This window comes from Macrobrachium nipponense, chromosome 11 (genome assembly GCF_015104395.2).
Source record: "Macrobrachium nipponense isolate FS-2020 chromosome 11, ASM1510439v2, whole genome shotgun sequence".
Classification (NCBI taxonomy): Eukaryota; Metazoa; Arthropoda; class Malacostraca; order Decapoda; family Palaemonidae; genus Macrobrachium; species Macrobrachium nipponense.
Genome location: NC_061087.1, coordinates 9,338,337 through 9,350,593, shown reverse-complemented (window position 1 = coordinate 9,350,593; position 12,257 = coordinate 9,338,337). Strand labels below are relative to the sequence as shown.

Genomic DNA, 12,257 nt, shown 5'->3' with positions numbered 1-12,257 from the left:
TGGCGCCTGGGAGGAGTATCGTGATCTGAATACTCCTGGCGCCTGGCAGGAGTATCGGGTTTCCAATACTCCTGGTCGCCTAGAAGGAGTATCGTGATCAGAATCTTGCCTGGGGGATATTGAGCTAGAATACTCCTGGGGCCTAGAAGGAGTACGTATCAATACTCCTGGATCCTGGCAGGAGTATCGCGTTCCGAATACTCCTGGCGCCTAGGAGAAAAATGATATTGTTATGATACAATAAAGTTTCATACATACTTACCTGGCAGATATATACATAGCTATCGACTCCGTCGTCCCCGACAGAAATTCAAATTTCGCGGCACACGCTACAGGTAGGTCAGGTGATCTACCGGCCTGCCCGCTGGGTGGCAGGACTAGAACCATTCCCGTTTTCTAATCAGATTCTCTCTTCCACCTGTCTCCTGCGGGGAGGCTGGGTGGGTCTTCAATCGTATATATCTGCCAGGTAAGTATGTATGAAACTTTATTGTATCATAACAATATCTTTTCGCACTCACTTACCTGTCAGATATACATAGCTGATTGACACCCTTTGGTGGAGGGCAAGAGACAGCTAACTCCTGACTAGACAGGTAAACAACATGTGTTGTAGGTATTTATATGACCTTGGTTCCTCTGTGTTTCTAGACGAAGGGTCGACTTCCTAGCTATTGCATAGGAGTCTGCTTCGTCTCAAGAGCCTTAGCAAGATAGTGATCTGTGGCCAAGAGTTTTCTTGTGGGTCTACCGATGGGGTCTCCATCTTACTCGGTCGAGCCTAATTGGCATTTGTCAATGGGTGCTAATCCGCTTATATGACAACATGCCTATGCCTATTGGCATAACTAAGAAGCGCAACACCGATCCCGATCACCTGTTCCTAACATGAGGGTTCGCGCTAAAATTGAAAAAGAGTTATCCCCCAAACTCCTTTCAAACCTCAAAAAAAAAATCACTAAGTTAAATAATTCAAACTCATTATTAAAGGAACAGTGTCGGCTCCTTAACCCAGCAACGTATCCGCTGATACGTATAAACCAAGAGAGAAGGATCTCTCGTAGGTTAACTTGAAGTCCTTCGTGTAATGAGCAGTCAACACATAGTTGCATCTCTCATATGTTAAAGCTAATATGTCTTCCTGACATATTGTTACGAAAAGAACAAGAATTTGCAAAAGCTCACACTTCATGAGCTTTTAAATTCTCAGCTGTTTGAAGGTATCATCAAGTCACTTATGAAGTGCTTTAGAGATCACCATTGTTTCAAAGAAGACTAGGACTTTCTTTGAACTGGATCTCATCTGGATGAAGCCTAGCGTCTGGCTTGCGCCTGGCTGGCGCCTCGCGCCTGCTGGCGCGAGGAGTATCCTGTTTGGAATACTCCCTGGCGCCTGACAGTCGTAACACTCCTCGAATACTCCTGCCGTCTGGAAGGCGCATCTCGCTCCAAATACTCCTGGCGCCTGTTAGGAGTATTAAGCTCAGATATATTCACTCCTGGCGCTTGGTAGGCACATCGCGCTTCGAATACTCCTGGCGCCTGGTAGGAGTAAAAAGTCTAGAATACTCCTGGCGCCTGGGAGGAGTATCGAGGTCAGAGTAACTCAATGGGGCGCCTGGCAGGAGTATCTCTTCCCAAATACTCCTGACCTATTGGAAGGCGCATCTAGTTCCGAATACTCCTGTGGCTTGGTAGGAGTATCGCTCATAGGAATGCGCCTTTCGAATGGCAAGTATATTGCGCTTATTGCAGGCGCTATAACTCCTATCAGGAGTTCTCTTTCTTCTCCAGTTGGTCTCTTGTTTGCTTGGATGAAGATCTGGGCCTAGAACGATCTACAGTAAAGTCAGGCTCTTTGCGCCTGGCTCCTAGTTGGCGCCAGACGCTTGGCAGGAGTTACTTCCTTTCCCACGTCTCGCCTGCCTAACGCATCGCTCCCCCCAGAGATGGCCGCTTGTGCGACAACTCCCCTGTAGGGTTCGTCGCGCCCGACAGGAGACGGTATTTGGATCTCTTAATCGGAAGCCTGTCATCCTTTTTTACGATATAAGGCTCTTTAGAAAGTACTCCTACCAAAGACGCTATTGCTCCTGCACATTCATCAAAATTTAGTCCGCTACATCCAGTAGACGATAGGAAATCTAAAAGTCCGAGAGACAAGTCTTCCTCCGAGGAGGATCCTTATTGAATACTTCCGTTGCTAACGAGTTTCTCCTCCTAAATGTTGATGAGTTTTCTCGTTGCAGAAGCTTCCCTATCCTTGCCCGAAGGAAGGGAAGGAGCCTGGAAGCTTAAAGAGATTCTGAGCTGAAATTGGTAGGACTCCTGATTTCTAGCTCTTGAATGTATCTCTCTGACCCTTTTGGGAAGTATTTTGAGCTCATCGCGTTCCCAAGACTCTGTCAGTAAACGTTTAAAAAAACCTTGTCTTCTTCTGTAGATGACAACGTCAATACATTACCTGGACAACGAAACCTCTATCTGAAAGCGTTGATCCAGGAATAAAGGCTTTAGTTCTTTTGCCAATATACTATGCTGGCCACAACCCATTGCCGAGTCTTCATAGAATTTGATTCCAGATTCTAAAGCCCAAAATTTCACTTGTCCTTTTGATCGTTTAGGACCAAGAGAAACATTTGATTAGGAGCAGTTCCATCTTGTCGGAACACCGGAAATAATGAGGCCCAAATTAGGATCCCATTCCAAGTATAAGATCTCTTACTCTTATCGCTATAGAGGTATTGTATAAGATCCCGAAGATCTTAATTCTCTACTATCTCTAATATTCTTTGTCGAGACAGAGTATATCTTTTTACTGTGTTCATTGATAGCATAAAATACCAAGGTGATTCTTCCCTCTAAAAGGGAAGAAAACCATTATGTGGGTTTCACAGAGGTATCGGAAGAGGACACCGTTTCCCCTTTCCATCTAGCACGATCTGCAGCAATTCTATGTCTTTAACATATTTAAAGGAATTATCAAGTTTCCCTTGAAAAAATCCTCTCATTCATATTTACTTCTGGTCAGTCTGCACACAGACAGACTCAGAGTGGATAGGTTTTCAGTCCAATATTTATAATAGATTCCGATAAATCTCTACTCTCTTAGAAAAACCTTCCGACACATGCTGAAAGAAGAACGTGACCTCTGTGAATCCAACCTTTTTATTGCCAAAATGATGCATTCATCTTCTTCCTTTGACGCCCATTTATTTTGATATCTGTAAGAATATATACAAATAGGGAAAAAAAAAAAGACTAAAGTTTATTCCCCTATTTAAATTAAAGATGGCGTATCTTGCTACCTCTCTTGTTCGAGGAAAAGGAAGCAATCTATAAGAAGCTCGTTCATCTTCTGCCTTGCGAAGAGATCTGTGAATACTTTCCGCAGGGTCTGACAACTCTTTCCAATAAATGTTAAACATACGTTAACAGCTATTATTGTCGATCAAAAGGTTCTCAACGGACGTGCAAAATCCCGCGTCGAACCTGGTAAGGATCGTTACGTTCCGTGTCTGTTTCCAAATAGGTTAAATCGTGCTCTGCCGAAATTAAAATCATTTATAATACCGTCACATTGTGGTAAACAGCATTCATTCTAGGAAACTCTTGTAAGGATAGTTAGGAAACGCTGCTAATTAACCACGGTGTGTGCATAAGGCTTACCGTACCATTATCTTAAGGTGAATTTCCTACCACATTCTTTCCTCGCCGAGGCAGAGAGAGATCCTTAGCAAAACGAATACGATGTTATTCATGTTTGCCTAAAAAATCCCCTCAATTCGTGGTTAAGTCCCTGATTGTAGGGGGAATATACGGTGAAGCATTCGATCCCTTAGGAGAGAGAGATTGTAACCAACGGTTCACGACCGAGAACCAGATGGTACTGGATGGCTCACAATTACAGCCGTCTCGTTCACTGCCTGGCTGCATTCATTCTGAGTTGCCAGTTACTCCCTTCAATGAATGGATATAATAAAATTATTCTCGAGTCTAAGAAAGCTCTCAATAATGCAAATTTAAGCCAAACAACCTTTGTTAAATACCGAAGCTGAGTCGGTATTGTCGTAACAAACCTTTTAAGCGAAAGTCCTTACTAGGAAAATCCTGTAAGGATATAGATAAATCCGTAGCGAACCAGAAGGCAACTATGGTATGCATATATGACTTGTCATTCAGTAGTCGTATACAGCAAGCCTTCTACAACACTCTTTCCTTCCGACATGCAGAGGAAAGAATGGAAATCTTACTCTCTTCGTTCATTTCGTCAATAATCCCGAATGAGTATTAGTCGAAAGAGATCGCAAATGACAACCGAGGATCGAAGAGAATCTCTCCAGCTTTTATTATCTTGGAGATAAGTCCGTATTTTACGCCCTTTCTTATCTGGAAGAGCCTCTAATCAAATGAATGAGAGCTCGTACGAATCTTGTTCAACTTCCAAACGATTGCCCCTCTTTCTGTAAATTGGTTTGGTTGCATTATTTTTTAGACGGAGGATGATTTTAATATCCTCTTACTAATACTGAACTAATTCTCACAATTCTGCTCTATCTTCCATTCCTCAAGTTGGGAGAAGATTGAGCAACCGGAGGAGAGCGCTTCCTTTCGAAAGGTGAAGGGCTTTTAGCAGTACCGACTCTAACCTGACAAGGGCTACGGCAGCCTGTGCTACATCTTGAGTCCCTGCCTGGAAAAGCCGAACTTGCTCTTGCCTTTATTGCATTAAGACTATCCTGACAAGGGCGACGGCCGCCTGTGCGACAACTCCCGTCCCTATCAGGAGAAGCCTCGAATGTCTTTCACCTTTCGCTGCTGGAGGACTCTTGGCGGTTGTCAGGCTCTTCTTCGTAGGAGAAAGTGCCTGGCGCTAAGCAGGAGTATCTTGCCTAGAATACTCCTGGCGCCTGGGAGGAGTATCGCGATCGGAATACTCCTCGTCCTCGGAATACTCCTCGTCCTCGGAATACTCCTGGCGCCTGGGAGGAGTATCGTGCTCGGAATACTCCTGGCGCCTGGCAGAAGTATCGCTTTCCTAGGAGGAGTATCGTGATCGGAATACTCCTGGCGCCTGGTAGGAGTATCACGTTCCGAATACTCCTGGCGCCTGGGAGGAGTATCGTGCTCATCGGAATACTCCTGGTGCCTGGCAGGAGTATCGCGTTCCGAATCTCCTGGCGCCTGGGAGGAGTATCGTGATCGGAACACTCCTGGCACCTGGCAGGAGTATCGCGTTCCGATCACGATACTCCTGGCGCCTAGGAGGAGTATCGTGATCAGAATACTCCTGGATCCTAGCAGACGTATCGCGCTTGGAAAGTTTTCTTGTTGGAAAGTTCCGAGCATCTGAAAGGCGATCCTCGCCTGGAAAGTTCTGTACGTCTGGAAGGTTATTTGAATCTGGAATCTTCCGCCTTCTGGAAGGTTCCGATCTCTTGTACATTTGTTCTTGCTTAGAATTCGACAATACTTCCATCGACATACCTTCCTTCTTCTGAATGAGAAGGACTTCCATTTCCGATGAAGATCCTGGTTCATAGTGCTTCAGGCGCTTGCGCCTATATTCAGGCCCTTCAGGTGCTTTGCGCCTCGTTTCAGGCGCTTTTGCGCCTTGTTTCAGACGCTTTAGGCGCATTGAGCCTCGTTACCGGAGCTTCATGCCCAAGGAGCTAGAAGCTTTAAAAGTTTATTATATATATGTGTATCACTAAACGAGATCCATATAATTCATTCGATCAACAAATATTCTTTAATATCTAATTCGTTCTTCTCAGAATAGATATATTTTCATATACATGTACCGATGAGGAATTTATTGAAATAACTATTTCAAACCCCCATGGGATAGAGGCCCCCCCCCCCCCCCCCCCACCCCCCCCCCCTCCCCCCGTCCAACTGTACGGGGGGACGAACCCGGATAGGGCAATGCCTCTACCGCAACTGTTATCGAATGATGTCTTCCTTTCTCCGTCTCTTCTGAGGTTCCGATAGCCAGACGAGATTATCTTGCATCTTCATTTAATCTACGCCGTTGATGTTTCTTCTCCTTATTCGTCAAGACGATAATAATAAGGGGAACACATTGAATTAGGATGCCTTTGCCAATGGCTATCCCTGGCAGTCTGGACGTCCTACACAGAACCTGCCGACCGGGGACGCCTGATCGGTGGGGATTCTCTGTAACCTCCGTAAGGCTTTCAACATTCCTTCTCCTCTGGGCCTGTGAGCTTGGAAGAGGTCTAGGCCTGGGAGCGAGACAAGAGCCGATCAGACGCACCCTCTATTGCAATGGGGACACTATAATCACTTCTTACCTTATAATAGCTCGTATCTTGAGCTACATTCCTTTATCTTCAAATTGCAAATGAATTTGTAGTTTCTGTGAAGTAAGAAGGTGATGAGGAAATACACTACTAGTACTGTTATATTCTAACTGCTCGTCAGAACGAGCTATTAAAGCTTCTAAAAAAAAAACATATCTAGTTCTATGTTTTTTTCTGACTTCCTCAAATAGGAAGTTACCTTATTTTCCTCAATCAAAATTCTAACATTTATTACACTTTATCAATGAATAAATATTTATATCCTTTCCCTTTCTTGCAAACTATGTAATTGTCTACCGAAAACTTCGGTAGTTACACATCCTCTATTCTTCTTCGAAAACTTCGAAGTTAATTCATTAAAGTTATTAAAAGCGTATGCCGAACACGATCCAGTACTTCCCTGTAAAAGTTGGCCCAGAAGATCGATGGCGATGAAACACGAAAATCAAATCAGGAGGGAAAGTAACATATGTTTATATTACCCAGCGACAGAGAGAATCTGATTAGAAAACGGGAATGGTTCCTAGTCCTGCCACCCAGCGGCAGGCCGGTAGATCACCTGACCTACCTGTAGCTGTGCCGCGAAATTTGAAGTTCTGTCGGGGACGACGAGTTCGATAGCTATGTATATATCTGACAGGTAAGTTGAGTGTATGAAAAAACCTTGCTCAAAATACTCCTGGCGCTTGGCCGGAGTATCGTGTTCCGAAATACTCCTTGCGCCTAGAAGGAGATAGTGCTCGGAATATCCTGGCGCCTGGCAGGAGTATCTCGTTCCGAATACTCCTGGCACCAAGGAGGAGTATCGTTGCTCGAAATACTCCTGGTGCTCCGAATAAGCTAGAAGCTTAAATTTTATTATATGTTTAATCACTAAACAGATTGATAATCATTTGATCAACAAATATTCTTTAATATCTAATTCGTTCTCCCCGAATAGATATATTTTCATATAAATCTACCGATGAGGAATTTGTTGGAAAAAAAAAAAAAAAAAATCATTTCAAACAAACCCCATGGGATAGAGCCCCCGTCTTGTTGTACGGGGGACGAAAACAGGATAGGGCAATGCCTCTACCACCACTGCTCTCGAATGATATCAATTTTAGCAGTCTTTTTTGAGGTTCTGATACCCATGACGAGATTATCTTGCATCTTCATTTAATCTACGCCGTTGAATCTCTCTTCTCCTTATTCGTCGAGACGATAATAATAAGGGGAACACATTGAATTAGGATGCCTTTCCAATGGCTATCCCTGGCAGTCTGGGACGTTCTACAGAACCTGCCGAGGGGACGCCTGATCGGTGGGGATTCTCCATAACCTCCGTAAGGCTTTCGACATTCCTTCTCCTCTTGGGCCTGTGAGCTGGAAGAGGTCTGGACCTGGGAGCGAGACAGAGCCGATCAGACGCACCCTCTACTGCAATGGGGAACACTATACATATTCACTTCTTACCTTTTAAGAGCTCGCATTTGAGCTACATCCATTTATCTTCAATTTGCAAATATGAAATTGTAGATTCTGTGAAGTAAGAAGGTGAGGATGCAACAACTACTAGTACTGTTAATACTCTAATTGCTCGTTAACACAAGAGCTAATAAAGCTTCTAAAGGAAGCGTATATAGTTACTTCTCTGACTTCCCCAACTAGGAAGAAAGATATACATTTCCTCAATCAAATTCTAACACTTATTTGTATTAATGAATAAATTTAAGTAATTCCCTTTCTTGAAAGTGTTGAGTGTCTACCGAAAACTTCGGTAGTTACACGTAATGTAATCTTCGAAATTTTCGAAGTTAATTTTATCAAAAAATTACTATAAGTTAACAAAAGCGTATGCCGAACCAAAGATCCATTACTTCCCTGTAAAAGTTAGCCCAGAAGATCAATGGCGAAGAAACACGAAAATCAAATCAGGAGGGAAAGCAAATGTATTGTTTACATACCCCGCGACAGAGAAAATCTGTCCTTAGAAGGTAATAGTTCCTATTCCTGCCACCCAGCGGCAGGCCGGTAGATCACCTGACCTACCTGTAGCGTGTGCCGCGAAATTTGAATTTCTGTCGGGGACGACGGAGTCTATAGCTAAGTATATATCTGACAGGTAAGTTGAATGTATGAAACCTAAAGTTTCCTGTTGTGCCGGGTGGCGAACAGATCTACGACTGGACGCCCCCACAGGTTGAAGAGCCTTTCCGCCACGTCTGGGTGTAAGGACCATTCGGTCCCTATCACCTGATCTCGACGGCTGAGCTTGTCTGCTACTACATTCCTCTTGCCTGGAATTTAGCGAGCTGACAGGTCTACTGAGTGAGCCACGGCCCACTCGTGCACCTGCAACGTCAACTGGTGCAAGGGGGGGGACACTAGGCCCCCCTGGTTGTTGACGTATGCCACTACTGTGGTGCTGTCGCACATCAACACCACCGAGTGTCCCATCAGACGGTCCTAGAACTCTTGGAGAGCCAAAAACGCTGCCTTGAGCTCCAGTATGTTGATGTGAAGGTGCTTGTTGCGATAATCCCACACGCCTGCAGTCAGCAACTCCTCCAGGCGTGCGCCCCATCCCTCGGTTGACACGTCTGAAAACAGCAACATCTCGGGGGGGGGGGGGGGGGGGGGGGGGGGGGGGGGGGTGGAAGAAGAAGAAGAGAAGAAGAAGAAGAAGAAAGAAGACGCCTATGAGGGACTAACTTCTCGAGTGACGACAGGTGGCCGATCACGACCTGCCACTGCTGAGCTGGCTGTTCCTGCCGAGACAGGAACTGGTCGGCTGCCTCCTTGAATCTGCTGATCCGCGAGTCTGCAGGGAAGACTTGCCCTGCTACCATATCGATCAGCATACCCAGGTACTTCATTCTCTGCTTGGGCTCGAGATCTGACTTCTCAAAGTTTACCACGATCCCCAGATTGCGGCAGAACTCGAGGAGCCGATCCCTGTCCCGTAGCAACTGCAAGCAGGAGCTCGCCAGGACTAACTAGTCGTCGAGATACCTCAAAAGACATATCCCTAACGAGAGACACCCCTGGAGTTAGCCTAGCTAGCTCCGGGTTAACCTGTTTGGGTGGCAGAGGGTCCTCCAATGGCACGAAAAAGCGCCTCTATCGCAGTAGAGGTGGGGGAAGGAACCTGCCTGGAGACAAGAGCGTCCACCTGGCTCAGCACACTGTCAGCCAAGGCTGATCGTGGCAGACCCACCGTTGCCCTGGGTTCCTTTTTGGGTCCCCAGAACGACTCCAAACCTGATGTAGGCTTGGAAGGTGGAAGCGGGGATCCTTCCGCAAGGTCGTTGTGCTGACGAATCAGCGCAATAACCTCAGCGAACGACCTCTGGATCTCGGGAGTGACTGCATCCTGCGGAGACGGACCGTCAAGCCCGTCCAGCGAGGACACCTCCCAAGACCCTCCTCCTTCCACGCGAAGAACCACAACAGACCCCTCATGGTCTCCTCCTGCCACTTGCGCGTACGATCTGGTCGGTCTTAGGACCGTGCCAGGTTCGTAGGGTGTCGTGGTGGGATCGCGAGGGGCGCGCTGGTGTAGCCCGAGGAAGTTGAAGGGATAGGAGAGGAAGACCTGACGCTCCCCCCTCTCGCCCACCGGCAGAACCGGTGTGTTGGGGGGGCGGTTGTAGGTGATCGCCGAGACGGTACCTGGCGCCGAGGCAGAACCTTTGGCGCCAGGCAAGGAGGTACCGGTGTTAGCCGGCGCTCCTCCGGTCCCCGTCTTCTTCCTTGCAGAAGGAGAGACGGGCCCCGTTCCCGAAGGAACAGGAAGACCAGCAAAAGTCCCAAATGACCCACCAGAGTGGGACGGACCCATAGACGTCTCAGAGTGAGCCTTCTTAGGATGGGAGGAGGCTACCTTCTTCTTCTTTGGCTGTGGGACCTCAGAAGTCGAAGGGGAAGCGGCGGCAGATGATGACAACGAAGACAACGACGACACCTTCTTCTTCAGCTTCCTCAGGACCACCGACAGGTCTTCCATCCAGGACGGAGCCGGGGCAGTTGCTGAAGCAACAGGGCCCGACTGCACCTGTCCGGAAGGACCTGGGGTGGGGGCAGCAACACCACGGGCAGGTACAACAGCGGCAGGAACTAGTACTGGAACTGGAACAGCAGCAATCTCAGGAATGGGAGGCGGGGCAGGAACCAGCGGCATCCTCTGCACTGCAGGCAGGCCCAGGGGAGAGCTCTTGGGACACCGGAAGTCAGGGGCTGGAGCAAGAGCGGCAAAACCGGGCGGCGGTGTCATAGTAAACCTCTTCACCTTCGGCAGCGGCGCCTGAACAGCAGCTGTCGGGGTAACCATGGCAACGTGCTGGGTGTAGACCAGGTGCAGTGGAGCAGCGTAGCCAGGCGTGGATACCATCAGCGAGTACCAGGCCCGGCCGAGTTCGTCCCCCATGGCAAGCAGATCTGAGGAAGGAAGCAGAGTCGGGTTAGTAAGTGGCGGGAGGAGGGGGGGGGGGACAGTTCCCACCCCAAGCGAACAGAAGACCCCGAATACAACTGAACATCGGGGTACCTAGCCCCGTTCTCCATGCTCAACTGATCGAGAGAGGAGAAGGAGCAAGATAACAACCCCCCCCCCAACCCCCCCCAAAGGGGAAGGAGCCATACGAGGGAGCTGAGATGGAGGGAGAAAGGAAGAAGACATGTCCGTGACCAAGGGAGTAACTGGAGAACCCTCCGATGACTTTACGTGGTTTTTTCCTCCACCCATAGCGCTCCCACTGCTCCTCCGACCAAACAATAAAAATGTCACAAGGCTTGCTGCAAGAGCATTCTCGCCCTCGGCACCAAGCGCAAAATTCATGAGGGTCTATCTCTACAGAGGACCGAAAGGCCCCACACTTATGGCCCTCCACACCAGGGCACAATCTGCAGCTGATGGGGGGGGGCGAGGTGGTCTCTCCGGCTCTCGGGAATCCATAATACATATTCACTATCACTTCAGTGAATATACAAAAGACAGACACGTACTTAGGGAAGGTTTGCACAAACACACAAAGTGAGAGAAAAAGAGAAAAGCCTTCACAGTGTGAAGAAAACCAAGCATACGACTTGAAGCAGGCAGAGAGGAGAGCAACACGTCTATCCACCAGCGCAGCCGAAAGCAAAGTGACTCCTCTCCTTGCAGTCGAGCTGACCGCCAACTGCCGGACAAGTAGTTAACTACCAAACCCCCTTGTTCGAAGCTTACGACCGGTTCAGCTGCCGCTAAGTACCTTCCTATTGTTGAAGGACCGAGGGTTTGTATACCTATCGGAACAAATTTTCAAGTCTAATTGGAATCCCTTCTATCATGCAAAGGGAGTTGAGTTTACATGGTGAAGATATGAAGAATCCATATCCTCTACAGTTCATAAAAAACCTTGTTGACACCATTAAACATACAGTACTACAAGCACTTATGGAAATGTGTTTACCTCAATTGACGTTGTAGAGTCAACATTTGGAGGAGGCTGGTGATACATAATTCAAAAACTTCTATCCGTCTATTGTGAAGAGGATGATGATAGGAGCTGTGCTAAAAATCTGGAAAACGACGACAATGGCGCGTGTCACCGCAGGGAGGTCCTCACAAGAGACGGGGGAACATGCCACACTTTCTTCTTTGCCTGCTGCAGCCTGCCAGCCCACTAGCCTTGAAAAGAAATAAAAAAGAAAGATGTGAGACAAGGAAAATTAATGTATCATTCAAATATACTACATTTGATATTTAAATTTCACCATAACATTCATTAGTATAAAATCACAATTTTGAAAATGATAGTTATGATACAATAAAGTTTCATACATACTTACCTGGCAGATATATACTTAGCTAAGACTCCGTCGTCCCCAACAGAAATCCAAATTTCGCGCCACTCGCTACAGGTAGGTCAGGTGATCTACCGGCCTGCCCTGGGTGGCAGGACTAGG

At 47.2% G+C, this 12,257-nt stretch overlaps 1 protein-coding gene across 3 annotated transcripts in view; it reads right to left on the bottom strand.

The window, feature by feature from the left end:
• The window catches only part of LOC135219813 (RISC-loading complex subunit tarbp2-like), a 102,453-nt gene extending 90,436 nt beyond the window's left edge, over positions 1-12,017 (bottom strand). For all 3 annotated transcript variants that reach the window (XM_064256942.1, XM_064257020.1, XM_064257112.1), the window contains exon 1: positions 11,762-12,017. In XM_064256942.1, the coding sequence (XP_064113012.1) occupies positions 11,762-11,809 (48 nt within the window). In that variant the 5' untranslated portion in view covers positions 11,810-12,017. The remainder of the gene's footprint in view (positions 1-11,761) is intronic.
• Between the last annotated feature and the right edge of the window lie 240 nt (positions 12,018-12,257).